Genomic DNA, 26,730 nt, shown 5'->3' with positions numbered 1-26,730 from the left:
TTCTATCAAACAGCAATAGACAAGTGATGAGAGAGGCAAGGTGTAGTTTGTGGGGGTCGGGGGTGGAATTTTAAACACTCTAATCCAGAGCTAGGAAGCGTAGTGATGAAATGAAGAGGAGTCTGATCCTGTCTGGAGTTAATGTCTCTAAGTTTTACATTGAGATTTCTTATGCAGTGAAAGCCATATTAATGCAATGTTTGTTTAATGTTTCATGTAACAAAAGCTTTAGGTGAACATTTTTGACTGGAATGTAGCCAGCTGAGTGATCTGATTAAGCAGTTAATTACTGTCATTTTAACATTGTACATTTGTTAATGTATTTCAAAGGTTGTCAATTTTTCACCTCTGCTATCCACTTTGTGCAAATCCATTCTAATTAATTTGAGGCAACCCATGATTTACTTTAATTTCACATATTTGGACCATTTCTTTCTCTCTTTGTGAAGTTTACAATGTTCAAAAATAATATCTAAAAGAGAAAACACTGAAAATCTCAGTAGGTCTGGCAGCATCTGTAAGGAGAGGAAAGAGCTGATGTTTTGAGTCCAGATGACCCTTTGTCAAAAAAAAAATGGCAACTTTCATGACGAGATGTCCAAAAGCACCACATAAATAACGAAGGACTTTGAAATCAAGTCTCTGACTGCCACGTTTACTTATGGAACAATTTACACACTAGGTCCAAAAACCACAGGAGTTAATTACCTAATCTCTTTTAGTAATGTTAATTGAGATACAAATATTAGCCAAGAAATTGGAAGAAAACTGACCTGAAAGGTAAGACAAGGCTGCAGTTTAATATCACTGAGGATGCCTCTGACATTGTAACACAATAATGCACTGTCTTAATGATATGCTAATGTTCCTGGATTGAGGTTTTAAGAGTGCTAACAATCACTGCTTAAAACACTGTAAAATGCTCTTTATAAAAATAATAAAATGTGCTTTATAAATATAAATTACATAATAAAATAGTCAATCCAATTTTACTAATTTCACTGCAGATCAATACAATCTTTGTATCAATGTTCAATTTGAATATGATCACTGATCACGATCTGATATCGCTTGCCTTTAAACATTGGTAACAAACTCAAATTCTTAATGTTAGCTCTTTTGAAGTTCTAGGGAGTAAACTACTAGCTCTAAAGCATCTCAACCAGAAAATACCAAGTTTGACTCCTGCTTGGTCTTTAGGTTTTATTTTAATCTGCCAGGACCCAGTTATCTACAGTTGGTTTCAGAACTCTCTCAGGATAAGAGGAAGTCAGCCTGGCTTCCTGTTCTTGACTATCTCTAACTCCTGCAGCTGCCTCTTTCATGATCACAAACCAATGAATTTTAGCTGGAAAATGCATGTTTAAGTGAAAACTAGATCAAGCTGAGTTTGTGGTGTCTTCCACATTATAACTCCAGATTATATAGTGAGGAGAACAGTTAATTCTGGCTTTGTCAGAGCAGGAAATTGAAGTCAATAATCAAATATTTTGAAGGGGTAGAAGATGAGGGATTGTGGGCAGTTGGATTGTTTTAGGCACATTTGCAAAAGACCACATGATCTGAGCTTCTGATGTAAGCTTCTGTTGTATAAACCCACAAAAAATGGTTAGGTGGCAGATACTCATGGAAGGTAATGTTCTGTGAATTAATGCTTAGGAAGAGGAGACTAGAAAATGGTAGATGGAAGGATTGTGGGAAATCATAAGCTTTCCCTTATTTGCGCAGTGGAAGTAGTGTATGTATTGCCCCCTCCTCTAAAGCTCTTATTCCTGGCTGTGATTAACAATCCAGTTCTGCTTTAGTTTTTTTATGATGTGGATATGCCGGCGTTGGACTGGGGTAGAAACTAAGTAAAAAGTCTGACAACAACTGATGACGAAGGGACAAACCCCGAAAGCTTGTGAGTTTACTATCAGATAAATCGGTTGGACTTAAACCTGGTGTTGGCAGACTTTTTACTTAGTGCTTGTAGATATGGATAAAAAACACTATGGGTGAATCTCTATATACTTCACTATGACTGGTGTAAATACACCTATCTGCCAAGTATCATGAGCTGACTGATTCCTTCATAGCTCAGAAGTCAATTCATAGCAAAGATCAATCATTGAATATGTACCTTCCTGCTTCGCCATTCACACTTTCACTACCAACCAAGCCAATAATGAACAATGCAGTAATTCTGGCTCAAAAGACCACTTGTTAGGTGTTGAGGCTTCCACAAACTGGAGAACACCAAGAATACCAATGCCTTCAGGAGAAAATACTCATGGCGCTGAGAAACATAGCACAAAAAAAAGACTCCCATGTGAGGACACCGACTGGTCAATGGTCCTTTGTCTATCTAGGAATTGCAACCAATACATCCAAAGCTGAGCACTCGTGTATTCAAATCGATTTAATCACGAGAGGAGAAAAGACACCCTTGCTGAAGGTAGCTTTGGGAATGGGTGGGATGTTGTATATTGCAGTGCTGGTGTGGTGGTAACGGGTAAAATACGACCTAAATAAATGGCCTTTAAATGATTGGACAGTTAAAACTTTATTTCTTTGAAAATATTTTGTAAAATGATACAAAGTTGCAATTTGGGTGCAGCGTCTCGTCAATAGATGTTTGATGGTCACCCTCTGCCCGTCACCTTCTATCATTAATGTGGAAATACTAATGATTTTATGATGTGGACTAAGTCGAGTTGGGCGCTGAAATTCTCACACAAGAACCCTGAGGTGGAAAAACAAAATGCAGGAAAAGCTCAGCCGGTCTGACAGCATTCCTGGAGAGGGAATAAGAGACAACGATGACCCTTCGAAGGGTCGATTTCCCAGCATTTTTTGCTTTTGAGGCAAATATTTAAGTTCCATACTAAACATTTCCAACCAGGGCGCGTTTAACGTCTTCAGTGGAAGAGCAGAGCTCCTCAGTATCCTGTGACGTTCCATTCTCAATAGTGGACTAATCATCATCCTTTTACTGTAAGGATGTTGGAACTACTGGTGACCGCTTTTGGTATGACAGTGTGTCATTGTGTGAATTATTTGGAGGGCTTGAATGTCTTCCCAAGTTTGAGCTTCCTTGATCATCAGGTGTTATCTTGGATCATCTCAACTGATGTTTCTCCAAGGGCAAAGCTACGGACAGTCAAAGTGATCGGTGCGGTAGTGTAACCGGGCTTTATCGCAAGATGCATCAACTTATGTAAAATAAAACTGGGCAATTTCATTTGCGAAGGTATTCCCAGGGACGCACAAATACAATCATTGAATCATTTGAAAGGGACTACGCTCCGATGTGCTAAAGTTCGGCTCCAGTGACCAGTGCATGAGGAATACAAAGAATTGTAAACGATTACAGGACAGAAATAGGCCATTTGGCCCACAATAATCTATGCTGTTTCTTATAAAGCGCACCCTAATTCGTCTGACACAACCTCATTCTTTTCTCCCTCGTGTATTCATTTAGCATTCATTAAATCAAGAGATTTGTTCAATAAATTATTCTGGAAATACAAGCGTTTTGTCACTGATGTTATTTCGGTTTACCTTAAACTTTGGAACGGGTAATTATCCCTGCCATATACATGCTATGGTTATAAGAGCAGACCGGAGGCTGGAAACTCTGCAGCAAGTAACTTTTCTCCTGACTCCCCAACGCCTGTCTACCATCTACCAGGCACAGGTCAGGAGTGTGGTGGAGCACTGGATGATGCAGATCCAACATCAACTCTTGAAGCTCCTCACCATCCAAGACAAAGGCCTCTTGATTGGTACCCCTTCCATAAAAATTCACCCTGCCTTCACAAGAACACAAAGGCAGCAGTGTGTGCTGTCTACAGGATGCGCTGCAGGAACTCACCAAGGCTCCTTAGGCAGCGTCCTCCAAACCCACAGCCGCTACCATCCAGAAGGACGAGAACAGCTAATTCCAAAACAGAAAATGCTGGAAAATCTCAATAAGTTTGACAGCATCTGTGGATGGAACCAGTCTCGAAATGTTGGCGCTATTCTCTCTCTACACTTGCTGTCAGACTGGCTGGGATTTTTCAGCATTTTCTGTTTTTGTTTCAGACTCCAGTATCCACAGACTTTTTTGCCTTTATCTAAGGGTAGCAGACACATGGGAACAGCACCACCTACGAGTTCACCTGCAAGCCACGCATCAGCCTGACTTGGGAAATATCTCGCTGTTCCTTCACTGTCGCTGGGTCAAAACTGTAGACCTTCTCCCTAACAGCACTGTGGGTGCACCTACAACACATGGACTGTGGCAGTTCAAGAAGGCGGCTCGCCACCACCTTCTCAACGAAAATTAGGGATAGGGAATAAATGTTGGCTTGACCATGACTGAGGCTGACCATGGCGACACCCACGGACCATAAATGAATTTTTAAAACGCTGGGGTCAGTGTAAGCTCACTGTCGGGGATTGGGAGTTTGATTAGAGGCAGAACGTCAGCTAAAAGTTGTGTGGATGTAAGAACTACAATATTTATTTGTATAAAATAACGAAAGTCGCTTAAACGAGACACAAGTAAACCATTCAGCCCCTTCATCCAATTGGCTGAACCAAGTCTCAACTCATTTACCCAGAGGGATATGGGATACTGGATTACATTGTCCACAGTCCTGTCCACACCCCCAGGCTAATCATTAGCTAGTTTATTCAGTGTTCCCCTGGTTGGAGAAATCCAGTAAGCAGTCTCACAACTCCAGGTTTAATCCAACCAGTTTATTTGATAGTAAACTCACAAGCTTTCGGAGATGGTGTTCCTTCGTCAGGGCTGTGGAAGGTTCTTTGTGTAAGGAACCCTCCACACACCTGACGAAGGAACATCGTCTCCGAAAGCTTGTGAGTTTACTATCAAATAAACTGGTTGGACTTAAACTTGGTGTTGTGAGACTTCTTACTGTGTTTTCCCCAGTCCAACGCCGGCATCTCCACATCTGGAGGAATCCAGGCATCAGCCCTGAGTTGTCTGATCTTTGGAATTGCTCCATTAATTTCCCAGTTAGTGGAGAAAACGGAACAGTGGCCTGTGTTCTTGACCCTGCAACCACTCTCTGAACTGTGATTATCAACTGAGCATTAGACAAGATTGAACTCTCAATAGTAGAATACCCTTAGTATCTGTGGTTACTGACCAATGTAAAACCCCGTGAACAAAAGTAAGCACCTCTTCTTGACACAAAAACAGAAAATGTTGGAAAATCTCAGCAGGTCTGACAGCATCTGTGGAGAGAAAACAGAGCCAGCGTTTCGAGTCTGGATGTCCCTTCAGAGCAGAGTCGAAGGGTCATCCAGACTGGAAACGTTGGCTGTATTCTCTCTCCACAGGTGCTGCCAAACCTGCTGAGATTTTCCAGCATTCTCTATTTTTGTTTCAGATTCCAGCATCCGCGGTGTTTTATTTTCCTGACACCTGGGGATTGGTATCAAGGATAAGGGATCAAATTCCTACCGAGTTGAGAAAGAGAGTGCGGTGCTGAAAAAAAAGGTAGTTTGTTGCGCTAATTATTACATGGGTTTGCACGATTTCTATAATCGTTTACACTTTTTACACCCCAAAACTTAATTCCGATTAAAAGATCATGTTTTAAAGCGATATTTAACCTACCAATATTCACCCATTTTGGTTTAAAATGGATAAAAAGTAAATATTGCGCCATGTATTTGACTGAGTTTTGGATCCACGCGGAGTTTCTTTAATGGTCATTAATATTACACCTAAAATTTGCCTGGACTTGGGAGTTGTGAGAAATCTAATAAGAGTGTAAGTTTACTTTCGAAATTGGTTTGAACGGGACAGCGGGGTAAAAATTGGGGTTAACGAAATCGCGGCATTGCTCCGGAGTCTGAGTTCACTGAAGACTTGGCCTTGGTGTTAAGGTGAGAGTTGATACAGAAACAAAAGCGTCTGTCTATGGGACAGGAGGATACTATAGATTCCGAATAGAAAGACAGAGATTTACACTCTCGCACAATACCTTTCACAGTTTCAAGGCAAACCAAAAGACGAATGAAATGCTTTTGAAAAATGTAATCACTGTTAGAAAGGCGACAGCAAATTTGTACACAGCAAGCTCCCACAGAAATGCTGATTTAATGGCCAGATCTCCATTTGCATTAAGATAGTTACAGCTCCCGCCTTTAAAATGAAGCGAGAAGTTTCATAGAATCCCTACAGTGTAGAAGGACCATTCAGCCCATCGAGTCTGCACCGACCACAATCCCACCCAGCCCCTATCCCCATAACCCCATGCATTTACCCTAGCTAGCCCCCCGACACCAAAGGGCAATTTAGCACGGCCAAGCCACCTAACCCGCACATCTTTGGACTGTGGGAAGAAACCGAAGCACCCGGAGGAAACCCACGCAGACTCGGGGAGAATGTGCAAACTCCACACAGACAATGAACCAAGGATGGGAATCGAACCCGGCTCCCTGCTGCAGTGCTAACCAGTGTACCACCCGCATTTGTTGAGGTTTCCAGGCAACTTGTTTTTTGCTTAGTTCTCGTTACTTTATGATATTTTAGTTTTGAATTGAAAATAATCCCAACTAAGATAGACTCAATTTTCCATTCCCAATGCAAATAAACTCTTAAAAGACTGTTCAGAATGCAGTTTTGTTCGTTCTAAGGCGATTGATTAAGATTGATGTGATTTATCTGGAAGGAAAATATTTTTAAAATTCGAAGAGAGATAATTAATCCCCCCAAAAAATCTCAGGTAGAATTACTGCGGCAAGTTTACAAGGCGATCATAAACCGAGTGACCAAAGCAAGTTCTTAATATTTGGTACGCATTACCTGCGTGCAAAATTCCCCAAATATGTCTTTGCTAACGAATGACTCAGCATTCCCACTCAAAACAGCTAAAATAAATATCTCCTGTCGAATTCAGCCACTGTCTCCGTTCCAGCGAGATTACATTTACTAGCGGGTTACACGTTTAAAAAGAATCGCCAGAAGTAAGTTTATTTGGAGTCCCGTTGCGTTTGCCTCAGTTTAATATATATTTAGGAATGTGGGAATAGGAGCGGACATTCAGCCCGTCTATATGGATACAAGTCAGTCGCACCTTGCCTCTCAATAACAATCAAGTCATTCCCATGTGGCTTTTACAGATATTGATCCAGGGACATCAGTCAGTGTCCCCCAGTCTCCAAAGTCCCGCTCATGTTATTGTATTAAACAGTGTCTGCAGCTCATGGTTTTACAGCCGATTTCAGATGTTTTAGAAACACTTATCCGACGCCCTCCCCTATTGCCCCAGCTTTCAGTCTGAATTCTCATCTCCCCACCATCTCCAGGATGTGTGAAGTCGTTACAGTTGAGTCATTTCCCCAAAGCAATTCCACTGAAGATCTTTAGCAGCAGGGTGAAGAGTGTGGATCTCGAGACGTTCCGTCTCAGCAGGTCTGACAGCATCTGTGGGGAGAGAATAGAGCCGATGTTTCGAGTCTGGATGTCCCTTTGACCTGCTGAGGTTTTCCAGCATTTCCTATTTTTGTTTCAGATTCCAGCATCCAACTCGACTCCAGTCCACACTCTCCCTCCATTAGAACCAGGGAAGAAACACATGAACCCAAATTATTAACTTCACTCTATCATCGTGCTCCCCAAACACAAAATTCCTTCAATAATGGAACTGTTCCCCAGTGGGTCAAACAATCCAACACTCAAATTGCAGCATCCGTAAATCAATTGCTGATTTTAAAACACTGCAAACGTGTGGCCATACTTAGGAAACGGAGATGTTCGGGTTGTACACAAGAAGTAGCCCTCAGAGCACAGAGGCAGTTTCTTCCCTGCAGGCTAACTTACAACCAGTCAGAAAACGGGGGGAGGCTCTGTTCAAATGATGACCGGAGGTTCTCGGTCAGGGAAATGGTCCCCCCATCAGACACACACAACTTTCCCTTTCCAAATCCAGGACCGTAAGAAATAACTTGCATTTCCATAGCGCCTTTCAGGACGTCCCAAAGCGGTTCTGCGCCAATCAATAATTTGTTCAGGTATATTTCTGCTGTAATTCCCACATGAGGCGGAAATGCCGGCTTTGCTGCAGCGTTCCGAAAGCTAGTGGCTTTTGCTATCAAATAAACCTGTTGGACTTTAACCTGGTGTTGTGAGACTTCTTACTGTACTTCCCACACACAGGAATGGGGTGCTGGTGGGGTTAAAGGCAAAATGCCGCGGATGCTGGAATCTGAAACAAAAATAGAGAATGCTGGAAAATCTCAGTAGGTCTGACAGCATCTGTGGGGAGAGAATAGAGGAGACGTTTCGAGTCTGGATGTCCCTTTGACCTGCTGAGATTTTCCAGCTTTTTCTGTTTTTGTATTGATGGGATTCTGCTTTAAGATGTGAGTTCCCACACAAACCTTACATCGGCCCGAGAGCTCCCACCTATCCTCAATAATCTTTCACAAATGAGGCTAAATAATGAAAAACTCAGAAACATGCTGATTACACGAGGCAAGTCAAGCAAGATATGTGGAGCGGGAAACCATTGATGGATGGAAACTCAGTAATTCCGGTCACGGCGCTGTGTTTTTTTTTAAATAAATTCTAATTAAAGAAAGATTATGGAAATCGCGCTGGGTTGGTGGCGCTAAAGTGAGGGTCAGTCCTGGTCTTCGTTGGGCCAAATGGCCTACACCTGCTGTCAGTTCTTACGGTCGATTAGCTTTCCACCTTCACAGAAAAAGTGACCCTGAGCTATGTGGAAGTGGGATTTATTGGGATCATTAACTGCCTGAGCGGTGTGAGTTACACGAAGGGAACAGAGTCTCGCTGTCGGTTCAGGAGCTGAAGAATCAAGCGGGTATTTGGGGGTGGGGGAGACACTGACACATCCGGGGGTGGGGGAGACACTGACACATCCGGGGGTGGGGGGGACACTGACACATCCGGGGGTGGGGGGGACACTGACACATCCGGGGGGGAGGAGGACACTTTCTCATAGGCGCGAGGTGCAAGCAACGTCTGCGGAAATTGTGCAGACTCAGCGTTTCATTGTCAATCCTCCCAGATTATGTTGAAACCTGATGTCACATGAGTCATCAGTGACATAAATAGTCCAGAAATGAACTGGTGAAGCCCAGTGTATGAGGCTGTGCTGAAGAATGTAATAAGGAACTACTACTGACATCTAACACTGACAGCCGACCCTTGCCCCGTTGTGGTGTTTGAATAGGAGATTGTGTTGAGAGGTGAATATTCCCCCCGTTGTAATCTGCTGAGCTTTGCTGATTGGACTGGAGTTGACTGGTTTGCTCGCTTATGATTGGAAAAGACCATCTGAAAATTATGCCCGGGCTCCCGCAGCTCCCCAGAGGGGTTGGCCTGGCCGTCTGGGACAGGAGGAGGCAATTCAGTCCATCGAGCTCCTCCCTCCTCTCTCCAAACCTCTCTCAGCAAAAAAATTGCCCAGGGGTCAACACCAGTGCGAAGTGACATTTCCCAAAGCTTGAGACACGGGGAGGGTAATGAATTGTTGAAAACTTCGAATCAAAACGGAAAGCTGGAAAAGTTTGACAACACAAAGTGTTTCCAAATAGAAATTATTTCTGGGTGACATTCCCAGACAGGTCCTGGTCCTTTAAGTATATCCGATGTGGACAATGTTGTTGGCGGTTACATTAACTCCCAGTGGATGGCGAATCCCCTCCTCCGGGATTTGGCATGGGAACATCTGACTTTTTTTTGAGCAAGATACAAAGTTTCTAAATGATCGTTAAACGAACTTTCTTTAATTTTACTTCGGAGGCTTGAATTCTAACTTTCACTCTGACCTGCCAGTGAAGGCAAGCTTCAATATTCATTCCGTCCCAATTTGCGGGCGAGATAATTTCTATTATTTTTAAGGATCTCGATAAAAGTATTCAGCACCAAAACCAATCCAAATGTGTTATTTCGTCTGCGGAATATGCAAATGTGTTGAACCCAGAATGAGTCATTTATTAATATTTGATTAATAAATACGATAAGCATTCCATCCCACCGCGGTCACAGATGGTATTTTTTTTAGAAATTGCTCGGGTCCCTCCGTGCAAAGTCACTGAACAAGTGCTGCAAACACAAATTCTGACCTCTAGTGTCTTCCAGATCCATTGAGACACTTCTGTAACTGGGACACATTTGCAGTAAGCCTCACCTGTAGGAATGGCTGGCAGTGGCTGGGACTCAGGTAGCTGGGGCTATGACACCCACCCATCCAATTTGCAATGGAGACTATCACCTTCCCAGAACCAGTTTGTCTGCTGGAGATATTGGAATGAATTCCATCCCGTACATTTCACGGGACCTTGCGTGGATTGTGTGTATGTGTGTGTGTGTTTGGGAAGCCATTCGCTCAACTTCCAAACAGGTCAAGAATGATCTCCAAGGTGAATTACATCTTCTTTCTTCTCATGTTTGAAATATAAGACTGGGTGCCCCAGAACTTTCACCCCATTGCTGCCCCCCGCTTCCTTCCAGATAAAGTTCCAGATTGCATCGACACTTTGATAGTTTGAGCGAAGAATTCGTTTTAAAATGAGCGTTTGTGTGGAACATCACTTCCTGTCCAAGAACAGTCGGTAAATTATTCGATAGTAATTATACTATTTAATTTGAGAAGTGATCTCGCTGAATGGGCCAATGATAAGAGTCTTGGGCTGAAGGGGTGGCTGGGGACATGGGTACCGAAGCGAAATATAAAAGCGGATTTCAACCGAGAATCGGTGCAGTTAAAAGTCCGGCTCACAAAGTGTTAGTAAGATTTACGCCCCCACCCCTTTTTAACTCCAATCACCCCCTCCTGATTCCACCACCAGCGATAAGTTTGGCGCCAGATCGCCATTGCTCATTGAGAAGAAAAAAAAATCACCACCCAGGAGATTTTCATTCAAAAAAAACCCTCCCGAGTAAACATCCTCCCGTATCCGGCGAGAGCTCCGCGTTGTTGCAGCTGTGTGTGTGTAGCAAACACGTTCTTACTGAGCTGCCGTAAGGAGCAGGAGGGAGGGAGAGAGGGAGGGGGAAGGGGCAGGCCGGCTGCTGTTTCATAGTAAACAAAAGGGATTTTTGTGTGTGTGGGGGGTAGAAACTGACGCGATCTTACACGTGAGGGGCTGGCCGAGTGTAACCACGTGGACCTCTCCCAGGCAAATATTTCAGTCATTTTTTAAGGTCGATTTTATTTGGAGGCGGTGCCACCAGCAACGTCCTGTGACATTTTCAGTCTGACTCAACGGGGTTTGGGGGAGAAGACAGAGTTTTACAGCGCGCCATACCGTTTCATAACTCCCTGTTTCCGGCTAACACTTTCCTTTGGCCTTTTGTTTTTTTTCCTCCTTTTGCAACAACACGAGATCCGTCTTCATTCTTGTTACTGGTGTATCCCCCTCCCCACCCCGCCTCCCTCCCCCCATTTGGAACGATCATTATTTTTTAGGTGCTGTGTGTTTCCATTTTTCCTCCCTTCTTTTTTTTTAAAAAAAGACAAACCCTCCAAAAAAAAATCACAATGAACAAGCTTTACATCGGAAACCTGAGTGAAAGCGTGACTGTGCCAGAGTTAGAAACTATCTTCAATGATTGGAAGATTCCTTTTTCTGGGCAATTTCTACTAAAAACTGGTTATGCCTTTGTAGATTGTCCAGATGAAACCTGGGCAATGAAAGCCATCGATACCTTATCCGGTAAGCGATTTCAGCCGATATCCAGAACGCAGGGAAGAGTTGAAGCCTTCTTGAGAATGCCGATCACTCGATATTGTGTGTTGCTAAATGGCCTACCTAGCAATCTACTCCACTACAGGAGTGAAGCTCTGGAGAGTTGCAATGGCCCCTTTTGAATTTCTGACGAACACGTTGATGATGCGAGCTCCCTAAAGCGTGGGATTCTGATGCTGTAAATTCTAGATGTCTATTTTCTGGATAGATATTTAATATAAAGGTTGAAGGGGTTGGGGAAAGACGCGCCAATTCCTCCTTTACGTGAGAGGGGGGTTGTAGATTTCTGCTAAAGCAGCAGGTTCCTTTTCTTAGTCAGTTACACTCAACACATGCGGCGTTTGACCAAAAATGAAAAGACTAATCAGTCTCCCATTCCGCACTTTTGATGGCGGTTTAAGAAACACTGCTGGCTCTTTAGATCACATCCCCTGGATGTGCTGCGGGTTCTATTCCCCTCCCCTCCCCCTTTGCTTCAGGGTGTCTCATACACAGAATGGTTCGATGCTAGCTAGTCCTTCCCCTTCACTGATAGTAGGCCGTCATTTGCAAGCTCCGTAATAATACCACGTTTGCAGTTTTAATCCCGTATCTCGTCTCCTGACCCCCCCACTCCCCCTCCCCCTCCCCCCCCACCACCACCCCGGGGCGAGCGGTGTCGCCAGGCCGGGTAACACTTGCTCCCATTGCCCCTAAACGGGCTGCCCTACATTAATGCCGGTCGCTCCCAACCTCTCCGAGTGATTCCATGAATTTTACACTAAGCCTATGATGGGGGCATAAACTGAGCCGAGGTCGGCCATGCTGATTGTGAACATACCACGGGATTGGAAGCGTGCTAATGTCTAGTGCGAAATAAAACCCCCAATTCTAACCATAAAAAAACTTTCACATGTGATATATTGTGTGTGATATGTGTAGGATGTGCAATGCCACAGCTGTGCTATAAAGTTGGCCAGCAACTTACTAAGGAAATTAATCCTCAATTACGTGTGTAAAAACACAGATTTTACACACTCTCTTCACACACACACACACACACACACACTTAAATACAAAATGACAGAATGCGAATAATGGGTGGTTTATTTCAACCAATGTATTTGAATAGAGGAGGTGAAGCAGTTGGATTAAATTGAACGCAAATATAAATTATTTTCAGGAAAAGTGGAGCTACATGGGAAACACATCGAAGTAGAACACTCAGTACCCAAGAGGCAGAGGTAATCTCCATTTCAATACTTGCTTTTTGCTTTTAATATTTGTCTGGGGACATCTGGACAGTTGGATGAGTTGATTCGTTGATTAGTTTTTTTGGTTCCTGGTTGAATGGGCGTTTGTTTTAAAAAAAACACGATGACTTTTAAAGTTGTGAGGTTTCTCAGTGATGTCATTTTTTTGTCAACCGCGCTTGTGTTTTATTGGAAAATGAAAAATATTTGAAATTAATTCTTTGCTCGATATACGTGACGCTGTTGCAATGTTCATTTGAGATTAAATAAGGCAGCAATGTTAGGGGAGAACAGAGGCTGAGTTAAACTGCAATGTGTGCGTGGGGCAGATTTAAAGCGGCGGCTCGGAAAATAGGATCCGTGTTGAGAAACTGGAATTAGTGAATTTTTGGCTTTTGGAAGCCTCTTTCTGTATTCTTGCTCCTGATATTTCAAAAGTGGCGATTTGAGAATGGGGCGAGGGCGGATAGTTAGTGCCGCACCATTTTTTCCCCTCCCTGTTTAAACCGCTCAAATAGATCACGTTTCAAGCATTGAAACGTTTGCTTTGGGTTCAAACCTCACTTGACTCCAATGCCGATTGCGGGAACGACCCGAGCGATGAGAGGTTGCTGAGAGAGGAGTTGGGGGGGAGAAAAAAACTCCAAATGCAGTCAGCTTCCCGAGTTTCCTGTCCACCGCTCCCGTGGTCGCTTTAAATAGACAAGGGACGTTCTGCATTGAAACAAGAATCCTTCTTTGCATCAGTGCTGGGCGAAGACGGTAGCATCTTCCCACATTCCTCTGTGTGTAATCATTTAACGAATTGGGCTCCGTCTGATTTGTCTCCCAATTTTGCCTTTTCAAAACGCGATCTCCCCTTACATGAACGAAGTTTGATTGAGTTCATTCAGAAAGAAAGTTAAACCTTTTACCCAGAACCTAGTGTGATACAATGAACGCATGTGCCTTTGAGGAGCTTTTAGTTAGGCTATACCTGTTTAAAAGCATTTGCTTGATCCTGCTTTGAACCACTTGGTAAATTGATTCATTCAAGTATTGTTTAAACTGGCTTGTGCTAAAATGTCGAAAAAAATGTCAAAAAACGTCAGAAAACAAGTAAAGCCCTGCTTTAACGACGACAACTTTGTATCATTTTATCTGAATATCTATTTAAAATGATAGAGGGGAGGGGACAGTTTAGTTAAACTGAAACTATTGTTCTCCATGTTTAGGTTAGTGTTTTAACTAAGTAAACGTGTGCTTTGTAACTAACGTAAACTGGGATTGGTAAATATAATCTAGGAAGCTTTATAAACTAAACTCTTTACTTTCAAAAGGTTTAAAATGAAGTTTGAGTCAGCCACTTTGGAAAAAGTAGTTTAAACATTTAGCAAAATAAAATAATCATTTTGATTAGTGTTGGTAACTAGAACGTGATCACAACTTTAAAAACCTAATGAAGAAAGTTTATGTTTTGTTCTTTGTGAATTATTTTAGCATGGGAGGAATGATGAGCAAACAGGAGTTAACCTGTGTAAATTGCAGACACAACTTAATGTTTTTGCTGCCCAATTTAGTTCAGTTAAAATCCAATTATTTAGTAGTACTTAACTCCTCACATTCTTCCCAGTTTTAACTGAAATATTCTGGTGTGTTTTAAGGTACAGCATTGAAATAGTTTGCTTTTGAAATCTTTGACAACCTGCTTTCCTATAACACATGTAATTTTTATTTTTATTTTGAAAAAGAGAACTAGCAAAACTTCTGAAAGAATCCATGAAATTCTGAAGCTCTAAAATACAAAGTTTGTTGGTGTTTTAGTCCTTTTTAAATAGGGAAAAATGGGTATAAAATAGATCCATCTAGAAACCTCTGTGAAAGTCAGAATGAAATTAGGTTACTGTTCAATGAAATGAATGTGAGGAGTTAAGTACTACTAAATAATTGGATTTTAACTGAACTAAATTGGGCAGCAAAAACATTAAGTTGTGTCTGCAATTTACACAGGTTAACTCCTGTTTGCTCATCATTCCTCCCATGCTAAAATAATTCACAAAGAACAAAACATAAACTTTCTTCATTAGGTTTTTAAAGTTGTGATCATGTTCTAGTTAACAACACTAATCAAAATGAAATATTGTGTGTATGTCTACGTAAATGTTTGTTTCAATGATCTGTTTACTGAAATGAGAAATTGCTGATATCCTAAAGGCAGGTCAAAGGTACTTTTGTAAGATATTTCATAAAATTCCCTTTGTAGTGTTTGCTTTCAATCATTAGTAAAGCTGACAACATCTTGTATTTCAGAAGAATATTTTTATAACAAATCTTCTATTGATTCAAGTTTATTTTCTATTGTCATAAATGGTTTGAGTAATCAAGTGTTTTATAATCTAAGTGTGGGAACTGTTTATTATTTATACAAGAGAACATTTTTGCATTGATCAAACAAATCACTTTTAAAGTTCAGCAATTACTTTTTAGTTTGGAAATGGTAGAAAATCTTTTAATTTGCACTGAGTGAATTATTTCTCCATCATTTGACTGTAAATAGATATTTGCATTTCATTAGTTATTTTGTTCAGTTATTAAGATGCATGGTCAAAATGCTAATAATATCTTGTAACACAAGGCAAACAAACTCCTGATGACAGATATAAAAAGTTAAGTAATGTTTAGCACTCACTCATGACTAAACTTACACCCTTAATATACATAAGTATATTGATAATTATACTATCAGAACTTCATATTTAACTATATGAACATAATTAAAATAAATGTAACACATGCAACTGTGTTCTCTTAGTGAAAGTAAATTGAAAGTTGTAAAGATTAAAATGTTGGACATCTGTGTTAAAAGACTACATTTGTTGAAATTACAATACCCCCAGCCCCAGGAAATGTTACAAACACACAAAGGTTCTGTCTGCATTTGGAAAAGGAAGAGACTGGTTAACGTTGAGGGTGTTTCAAACAATCTGTTGATTTCCCTTTCCAGGTACTGACATTTTGGCCATGTCTCTCTTTAACTTAATTTTCTTATTTGTAGAATGGTAATTTTTTATGTCTCTAACTGTAATGAAAATAATTTTAGGGAAACCAATAACATTAAAAAAAATCAGCCATTCAGAAAAGAAGTTTAAACTTTCAGAAGAGTTAGTCTCCATAGGTTATATAAGTTATATTTTCTAAATATTTCACAAAGTCAAAAAAAAATCTTTATGGTAACAATATTACTTGAAGATATCCAGCACAATTTATCCTAATGTCAGATATGGAGAAAACATTCATTGATATTAGGAAAAAGTGGAAAGGACAGAAATATCTTATTAAGCAATGTATGATTGATATAGTTCATAGATCCTGAAATGCTTGTCATGGCTGGAATGCCTAAAGCAAGTTATTATGGAGGAATTTTTGTTCCAGTTGTGAAGTTCAGTGTTAAAAGAAACAAGGAAAATATATTTAAAGATTAAAAGATTCGATGAATTTGCTCAAAGAGAGAGAAATGTGTCTATACATTTACACAGGATTTGGTTGATGTTATCATTGATGTAGCTTAAGTATTTTGAATTATTTGAAAATTACCACAATTAACATCTACGGATAAAAGATATTTTTGAAAAATTCAGGATATTTAGACAATTGCAAAGCTGAAAATGGTGGAAAATAACCAAAGATAATGATTTCTTAGATTTTCAGAATTAGTTTGAAAAGAAATCTGTGTTTTTATCCCAAAGAGCAGAGACAAAAATTCCACTTCTGATTTATGCTGAGTTGGCTGATCTCTGCCATTTTAGCAGAAAGGGTGTGGTAGAAAGCTGCATTTTGGCTTTGGTATCCCCACGTTACTGAGGGGAAAGTTGATGAGGATTCTTACTCCTGATTACTAACTTGTAACTCCTCCTGGAAGGATTAATTTGTGGACAGTGGGTTGAATCAGGATTGGGTTTAGACGTGGTGTCCTCCATGTGTGATTTACACTGCCAACGTTTACAGTTAAATGGTTACTCGGATGAGGGTCCTAACATCACCAAATATCCATGGAATTGTATCCGAGCAAGGAAGGAAGGGAGAAACATTTCCAACAAAATTTTCCCTTCAAAAATAACAAAAGAACACCGTGTCAAAATCTCTCTTTAAGAAAATGTTGATTTCATTATTTTGCAACAAGTTGGACTTTGTATGTGACTAAAATCTTTTTTGCAAAATTTAGAAAATTTCTAGCATTCTTCTCCTGAGCTATGTGGAAATGTGCATTTTTTAGTATTGGGATGTTTTGTGGATTCCTTACAGACAAAGCACACAGTGGTAGGGGTTGTTTGTGGCAAAGAAGCTCTTGCCAAGATGTAGTAGTTTGCTGACTTTTATGAATGGAGAGGATCCCCCATTGGTGTTCTAAGCTGTGTGAATCAAACTTGTTTTTCTTTTGTTTAACAACGGGGAGGGAATGACTTTCCTGAATTTTCCTAACTTATAGGATAGGATACCATCCATCTTGAAAAAGAACGAAAGTTAGATGCTGTATTTAAAAAAAATCTTTCTGCTAAGTTGCCACACAAAATGGTGGCAGAAGCCTTTTCTCATTTCTGCATAGGTCATTATTGAGCAAAGCATGACCTTTGACCCAGACTGGAAGCACATACCCTATACTGCTAAATGGATTCCAGAGCTGTGTTCCTGAAATCCCCCTCCCTTTCACTTAAAACCTGCAGAAAATTAATAATGTTATACACGTCTTAAAGACTGAAACGGGGGGAGAAAAGAAGCTGTTTGAAACTGGACAGGTCTTTGAAGTTTTCTTTTTTCCATGTGCACACTTGTGTGTGTCTTTTACCACCCCACCCCCACCCTCATTGTAATTTGCAGTTTCCCTCCCTTGTGCACCCCCCTCACCCTGAGGCCTTTTAAGTTCAATAAGTAGAGCATTCCTAATCTATATGCTCATCACACAAGAAAAGGTCAAGAGGTGGTGTCAGGACTGTCATAAAGTCTAATTGAGCCTAGTGGATCAATCCGGTGGGGGTAGGGGAGGGAATAGAAAGGAAGAAATTTGATTTGGTTAAAATTCCTAGTCATGGTTGTTGTAGTAAGTGCAGAAGTTTTTATGAACAAAAATAAAACTACTAGAGGTGGATATGCCCTCTGTTCAATCCTTTAACTATTGTTAAGGGAGATGGGGGTTGTGTGCAGAAGGACATTTTGTGAAGCCAGTTGTATGTTCAGCTTCTTTAGTGGGGGGTGGAGTTAAGAGGAGGAAGGAGAGAAAGCGAGAGAGATTTAATATCAACTTTGAAAGTGCATTACTAATTGGGAGGTCTAGTCAGGTTCCTGGTTGTGAGACCACATAGCTAGCACAAACATTTAGTTATTTCAGCTCAGCCCCTTGAATGATCCGAGATGATTTCTTAGTTTTTCAATTCATTTCCAGTGGAATTTCTTCAAATTATTGACAGAATTTAGGAGACCTGTTCCAGGAATTGAGAGGCAGATCTGTTTCAGATTGTACCAGTCCTCTGAAATAATTTGAAAACAATTGCAGAGGAGAGAAAGAAAAGGGGAAATAGATTAGCCTGCCGTGAACTGCAAGGATTGTCCCTACAACCAAATGTAGAAGATCCATATAGAAGTTGATTGGTTGACTGGATAGTTTTTTCCTTGGCTTTGCTGTTGCAGATTTTTCAGATACATGTTTGTTCACCATTGGGAATGGTTTTAGTTAAGGGAGTTGTCTTCAGTAAGTCAGCAGTCACTAAGTCATCCAGGCAGTAGGGAAATTGTCAAGGTGGGGTAGCAGGGCACTGGGAAGTAAGATGTAGGAACTACCCTGAACTTTGTATAAGGTGCAAATTGCAAATTTGGAGTTCAGAACATTTGTCACTGTCTCAGTCCAACACAACACATCAACTGATATAATCGATAGAAATTTGTTAGGTGATCACTGGTTTAAAGTTCTCTTTTATTACATGAGATTCTGGAAATTCTTACCAGTGTTTTGGAGATCAACTTCCACAATTCCATCCATTTTTTTCAATGAAAGATGAATTTAATTAAAAAGCAAATATCTAGGACAATATTTTGATTTGATTTATTATTGTCACACGTATTAGTATACAGTGAAAAGTATTGTTTCTTGTGTGGCTTTATTGGATGAAATTCCTCATTCTCTTGCTTAAAGGAATGATATTTGAATTTGGAACTTCCTAATGCTGGTTTGCATTAAAGAGGATGTGTACCAAACCATAAGCTGTCATTAAACAAAAGTGTTTACAAGGAGGACTGATTGTGGGCATTGGTTTTCTGATGCTAGGGCTCAAGTGTTGCTGAGAAACAGGAAGTTTTGTCTTCCTTTTGATAGAGATAGCCAGATTGGGGCCACAAAGCAGATTCTATTTTCTCTTTTCTATCCAATTCATGTAGTATCTTCCCAGAGACAGATTAATACTGAGAATCGGTGAAAGGAGAGGAAAATGTCCGTTTCCTTAGGATTAAAACACAAATTACAAAGTGATACATGATGGTGTAATGATAAGATGGGAGCGATTTTTAAAGGGAAAAAAACACACAAAAGCACACCATTCATAGAGAAACAAGGAGAGGGTGTAGAATGTAGTGTTACAGTCATAGCTAGGGTGTCGAGAAAGATCAATTTAATATGAGGCAGGTTTTTGAGTGAGTTTGTACATGACCTCAAATTTTTGTATCTTTTTCCCAATGGAAGATGGTGGAAGAAGTATCTGGGATACTTATTAGCCCCAATTATTTAATTTATTTGTACTAATTTTCTACATAACTTCAACCAATATGTTTTGTATTGCAAGTGATCTCTGCAAATTGCTTATTCCACCAGCATCAGTGACAGTGACCAATCTGTACCTACGATTAACTCACTCTAGTGTTCATCAGCTAAAAATGTTCTCTCTAAGCAAAACCCATATTTGAAGGTATAGAATTTGTTATTGCACTGCTGGGAATTTATCACCATTGTTTTAGACACCGTGTAAAAACCCTCTTTGCTCATTACTGTGTTGTAACAAAATTCTAGTGATGATTGAATCATAAACAAACCCAGAATAAATTCCTTTTAAAAAAGGACTTGCATTTTGAAAAGTGTGTCTCATGACCACTGGACACCTGAAAGCACTTTACAGCCAATGAAGTACTTTTAAGGTGTAGTCAGTGTTGCAAAGTGGGACTCTACTGTAAGATTTTATTAACTAAAGCTGTGAAACACGGTGAAAACCATTTTTAAGAAAATTGATCATTGAAAAGAGGGTTAAATTTTAAGTAGCTAACGTTTTGTGTAAAAGACTCAAACGTTTAAAAATTTGTAAAATAATTACAAACAAAATCAAGATTCCGATGTGGAAAATGAACAAAATGTTTTGGGATGGTGTAGTAAAGATTTGGCTATAACTGAAGTAAAAGGAAAATGAATCAGATCAACAATTTTCTCTTTTTTGTTAAATAACAAATTAGTAGTCTTTATTTTAGACCAGGCTACAGAAAACTAATGCCACAATGAATTCCATTTATAGTATAAAATACGTCAGATACTCCCACTAATCTGCTTTTGGGAAGACTTTACAACACCATGTACTGGAATAGGAGATGAAAGTATCAGAGCTTCGAGAGTGCACCACTTACTTTGCTGTTACTACCCCGCCTAAACTGCACCCATAATCCAAACTATATGAACAAAACACATTTTTAAACAACTACCAAATATTATTTGCATTATAATTTTCTAGACCCTGATTTGAATCCAGCCCAGGCTTTATTGGATGAAATTCCTCATTCTCTTGTTTAAAGGAATGATATTTGAATTTGGAACTTCCTAATGCTGGGTTGCATTAAAGAGGATGTGTACCAAACCAAAAGCTGCCATTAAACAAAGGTGTTTACAAGGAGGACTGATTGTGGGCATTGGTTTTCTGATGCTAGGGCTCAAGTGTTGCTGAGAAAAAGGAAGTTTTGTCTTCCTTTTGATAGAGATGGCCAGATTGGGGCCACAAAGCAGATTCTATTTTCTCTTTTCTATCCAATTCATGTAGTATCTTCCCAGAGACAGATTAATACTGAGAATCGGTGAAAGGAGAGGAAAATGTCCGTTTCCTTAGGATTAAAACACAAATTACAAAGTGATACATGATGGTGTAATGATAACATGGGAGTGATTTTTAAAGGGAAAAAAACATTTGAGGGGTTAAAATGAAATCATACATCAGAACAACAAAAATGGAACAATTTAATCTGTAAAACCTGAGATTAGTTGCAACGTAACCTAAAATCAATTAGTTTTGTAATAAAGACAACATTGCTATACATAGACATGCTTTATTTAGCTACATTACAATACAGATATGTTTCGTTTTTGAGATGTGCTAGGTTCTTGGTTTTTTGCTGTTATTTGTTCCGGCATTGCTGTGTTTGACATAGCAACTCTGTGATTAGTTGTAATGTTATGTAATAGCCATCAATGTTATATCAATATCATGTAGGTTGTATCTAAAATGCAACTATTTTGTATCTAACAATGTTATCTTATAACTAATGATGTTGCTGCATCATATCTAGGAATGTTTCTATTTTGTTTCTAAAAGATTTGCAACTTTGTTTTATAAAGGTCTTGTTATTTTATACAATACAGTGCTACTGTTCCAAAATGTTATATCCAACAGTGATAACATTTTGTTTCTGTGTTGCAGAATTGTATCCAACAATATGGCAACATTGTATCTTAATGTTACTATTTTGTATCTGAAACTGTTGCTTTTTGTACCTAACAGTGTTGCTATATTGTATCTGATGGCATTGCCATGTTGTATCTATCAGTGCTGTCATATCCCATCTACTGATGTTGCTTTATTGCATCTAACAGTTTTGCTATATTGTATCTAATGGTGCAGCTAGATTTTAGCCACCAAAATTGTAAATTAGATCTTAATATTTTAGTAATTTTGTGTGCAATGTTACAGTTTTATGTAAAGCTTGTATGCTATATATTTCTTTGTCCCAGTATTAATTTGATAAGATTTTCTTTAGTGAATGTTGCAATTTTGTATCTAACAATGCAACTAACTTGTATGTAACAATGCTGCTACGTTTTAGCTAACAATGATACTATATTGTATCTAAGAACATTATTTGATTTTATTTCTGTGAAGCAAATTAGATGGTTTTAAATACATTTCAGACATAAAAATGCAAGTTGTCCCTTTATTTATCTAACAATGTTGCTATATTAACATTGTTTCTACATTTTATTCAACAATGTTGCTATATTGTATCTAAATGTTACAATTTTGCATATTCAGTGTTGCAATTTTGTACCCATCACTGTTGCTATGTCGTATCTAACACTGTTGCTATATTGTATCTAGGAGTGTTGCTAAAGCGTATCTCCCAGAGCTTTAATTTGATTTGTAATATTTTTGTAATTTTGGATGCAGCAGTTTTACAATTTTGTACTAAAAATGTGATAGTTGTGCATTTATTTGTTGCAGTAATGATTTGATAATATTTTCTATATTGAATATTGAAATTTTGTATCAACAATGTCTTATGTCTAATGATATGTAGTGAACAATGTTGTTATATTTTATCTAAATGTTGCTATATTGTATCTAACAATGTTAGTATATTTTATCAAATCATTTTTCTGTATTGTATCTAAACACAATTTTGTATTATTCAGTTTTAAGAAGTTTGTAGCCACCATTGTTGCTAGACTGTATCTAACAGTATGTTGCTAAATTGTATGTACCAGAACTGTAATTTTATTCTTGATAGTCTTCTAAATTTGAATATAATTGTAATACAATTTTACATCCAGAATATGACAGTTTTCATTTCTTTGCTGTATTTGATTTGCTATATTGAATGCTACAATTTGTATCTAACAACATTACTATATTTTGTCTAAGAGCGCTACTACAGTTGATAATGTTACTACATTTTACATAGTGTTTCTATGTTGTATCCAAATTTTACAATTTGCAAGTTTTTACATATCACTGCAATTTTTTCATGTCTAATGTTGCACATATCGCATTTAATGATGTTGCTATATATTACCTAACAGTATTGCTGTATCATTTGGTAATGTTGCTGTATTTAATCTAATGATGGTACTACAACCTATTCAAAAAAGTTTGTATCTTGTCTAATGGTGTTGTTATATTGTATCTAATCATTTTGCAATATTGCATCTAGAAGAGATGGGCTATAGTTTGTTGTTGTGGGGAATTAAACTGTGACTGCTGTTAGTTTTGATTTTTCTTTACATATTTGGTTAAAGATGTTTGCATGGCAGTTGGTGATAACACCGTGGTGAGAGACACCTGGCTGGACTGGATTTTAAAGCAAATTAGAACTCTGGCCGATCCAATTTAGAAACAATGTAACCAATCAAATTGAAAGATTATGAAATTAACAGGACATGGTTTGAAAAGGAAATATAAACTAAAATGGATAAACTCAATGTCAACTAAAATATGGAAAGAGAGGATGATCTCTAATGATTATTAAAACTAAGGAATATAACTCCCAATTTGCAGTAGTTAATTTTCAGTGCTGCAGAGGTTGACTGACAGTAATTAGCACATCTGTAAAGGATACTGAGACTGAAATACTTTATTTTCTGTGACATATTTAGTTCATATCTACCAGGCCAATACAATATATTCATGTCAGACAATGCATGTTACTGATGAAGCAGACAGATACTCTTTTCCTGAATAAAATGGCACTGCCATCCTACTTAAAACTGAACCTCTAAATATCCACCTTTAACTGTTGTGTGCCTTTCACTCAAAACTCTCATAGAATTTTCACTTCAAATAACAATATGCACTGGGTGACCCATTGTTAAAAGACTCACAACACCAGATTAAAATCCAACAGGTTTATTTGGTAGTAAACACCACTAGCTTTCGGGGTTTGACGCATTGTTACTCAGAGTAAGTCCTGTCCCATTGTAGCCAATAGTATTTTTATGCTGTATCTCCTGCCTATTTCTTATCTATGTGTGCCCCCCCCCCCCGCCCCCCCCAAGCTACATCATCCAAAGATACAGCAATAGTTTTGACATATATGTTGACAATACCCAACTCTACCTCACCCACCACCTCCGCCAACTCCACCACTGGTTCTAAATTCTCAGCCTGCTTATCCAACATCAAGCAATAGGTGTGCAGAAATTTCCTCCAGTTAAATATTGGGAAGAGTTTCTAACATTGTTTCTGTCTCTGCTTCAAACTCTGTTTCCAAGTTCTCTTCCCGATAATAGTCTGAAATTAAACCAGCCTGTTTGCAACCTTGGTCACATTTCATCCTGACAGGAGATTTCAACTTTATTTCCAGACCGTCACTAAAATTATCAATTTCCATTTCCATAATATTGCCCAACAATGTTCTGTCTCAGCTCAGCTGTTGCTAAAACCTTTGCCTTTTGAATAGTTCAATGCATTCCTCCTGGCTGATCTCCTGGATTCAACCCTTCATTAACTTGAAGTCATCTAAAACTCTGTCTTGCAACAAGTACGATTTCCCATCACTCCTGTACTTGCTGACCCACATTGGTATCTTGTCAAGCAATATCTTGATTTTTGCTTGTTTTCAAATCCCTTCCTGCTCTTGCTCTCATTCCTATCTCTGTAATTTGCTCCAATCCCACATCCTCCAAGATATCTGTGCTTCTCTGATTCTGGCCTTCCTGATCCACCACTGGATGTCTCTTTAGTTGCCTAGCTCCCCAGCTCTGTGTTGTCTTCCTGACACCTGCCTATTTTGCTTTCCTCCTTTGATACATTCTTTATCTTGCTTCTCTGACCAATCATTAGGCTATCTAACCTGATATATCCTCATATGGCTCAGTGTCATACTTTGTTTTATAATACTCCTGTGAATGTCTTTTGGAATGTTCCATTACCTTAAAAACGATATATAAATATATGTTCCATCTAACCCTTACCATTCTGCTTCAGTGTTCCTGTACTGCATCCAGGACTGTTGCTTACAGTCTCAAATCATGCTGCAAAATTGTATCAGCACTATTGTTACACTCTATTACAGTCCTGTTGTGATGTTGCTATATGGTATCGTAAGTAGAAAAGCAGACTGTAAGAGGTAGCTGGAGAGAGATGTATATCGGATAAGAGTGGGCAAAAATGTGGTGGATGAAATGTGATGTGGAAAATTGTGAATGTATTTACTTTGATTAGAAAATTAAAAAAGCAGTATATTTTCAAAATGGTGAGATACTGGGAATTGTTGGGCATCCAGAGAAATCTGGGTGTCCTTACCTTGGATTACAGAAAGTTAACATGCAGTTGCAGCAGGCAATTAGGAAAACAAATGATATATTAGCCTTTATTACATGAAGGTTGAAATATAAGAATAAACAATGTCTTAGAGAAATTATGATATTTTCTGGTACCATAATTGATGAACTTTTTTTAATCATACATTTTGCGTATTGCAACACCTGTAGATGATGGCAAATTCCCAATATATGACCACAATAGTCAAAAGTGTTACATTAGGAACATGATTTCATACATTTAGGCTTATTGTTCTCCATAGTTTAGCGTTGTACCTAGCAGTAGAAAGAGAAAATTATTTTTTAAAATATACAGCAGATTAGTAAGCGCATCTTTTGGTTAGGTACGCTTTCAGTGGAGGTAAGTGATTAGGTCTTCATTCAAACCAGATAAATCTCATTCTTGCTTCTAAAATGCCAACTCTGTGACCTGATGCCTATTTCCAACTTTTTTCTTTTATTTCAAGTTTTCATCTTTCAGAATTATTTCTTTCAATTAGATTTAAGTTGCAGTGTATTCAGCAGTTTAGTTATATTGTCAATAGAAATTTGTGCTTTGCCTTATATTTAATAGTTTCTGAGTTATCTAGTGGCGTTATAGTCTTCTGAACAAGGATTGTTTATTGAAAAAAATTGCTATTTTGTATCATAAATGTTTGATAAATTGATTCGAACAGCGTTGTTGTGAGTTATCTAGAAATCTATCCATTTTCTCTCCACCCATAGTGCTATTTTGTATCAGACAATACTTTACATTATCAGAAAGTATTCCAATATTGTATTGTAGCTAGCAGTATATTGTATCTAAAAGTGTTGCCATATCGTATCTAAAATAACTATAGTTATTTTGTACCTGTTAGTGTTTCTGTATGTCCCAATGTTATATCTGGATTGTATTGGTATTGCATTTTTGATGGTTTAATACTGTTTCTAGGAAGAATGAATTAGGAACCATGCTATGGGCTTTGACCATTGTAAGCATATAAACAGAATTTGGACATAATTTGAGATTATATGTTCATTAATTAAAACTTATAAAGTTATTTTTAGCAGTGTTTTATTGCATCTTGCAGGGCTATTTCTAGTATTGTTGCTATATTGTATCTAAAAATATTGTATGTGACAATAGGAAAGCAATGTGATTATATATGTAGCATGTGTAAAATTGTATCAAGCAGTATTGATAGAGTATGTCAAATTTCATGAATTAAGCACCATGATACAGGGTTTTGCCAACATTATGAAATTGGACGCAGAGTTCAGAATTGTATGTTCATTAAGTAAGAAATGGTTCTTTTATTTAGCATTCTTTTGTTGCATCTCATTGAGTTGTTGTATCTAACAATTTTGGGTTGTTGTATGTAACAATGTTTTATCTAACAGCGTTGATAGCTTAGGGGATATTTCATGTAATGTGGGAATTTGACTATATCTTGAAATTGGGTATTGAATTTAGAATTATGTCAATCC

The 26,730-nt window shown here is 38.7% G+C and overlaps 1 protein-coding gene across 1 annotated transcript in view; it reads left to right on the top strand.

Annotated features, from left to right (window-relative positions):
* Positions 1-11,513: 11,513 nt before the first annotated feature.
* Positions 11,514-26,730, top strand: part of igf2bp1 (insulin-like growth factor 2 mRNA binding protein 1) — a 174,524-nt gene continuing 159,307 nt past the window's right edge. The window contains exons 1-2 of the mRNA XM_080213461.1: positions 11,514-11,688; positions 12,884-12,944. Coding sequence (XP_080069587.1) covers positions 11,514-11,688; positions 12,884-12,944 — 236 coding nt within the window. The remainder of the gene's footprint in view (positions 11,689-12,883; positions 12,945-26,730) is intronic.

The sequence above is a fragment of the Carcharhinus amblyrhynchos genome, chromosome 27, assembly GCF_965287045.1.
Source record: "Carcharhinus amblyrhynchos chromosome 27, sCarAmb.v2.hapA, whole genome shotgun sequence".
NCBI classification, from domain to species: Eukaryota; Metazoa; Chordata; class Chondrichthyes; order Carcharhiniformes; family Carcharhinidae; genus Carcharhinus; species Carcharhinus amblyrhynchos.
Note: the sequence above shows the minus strand (reverse complement) of the source record. Positions and strands in the feature narration are given on the sequence as shown.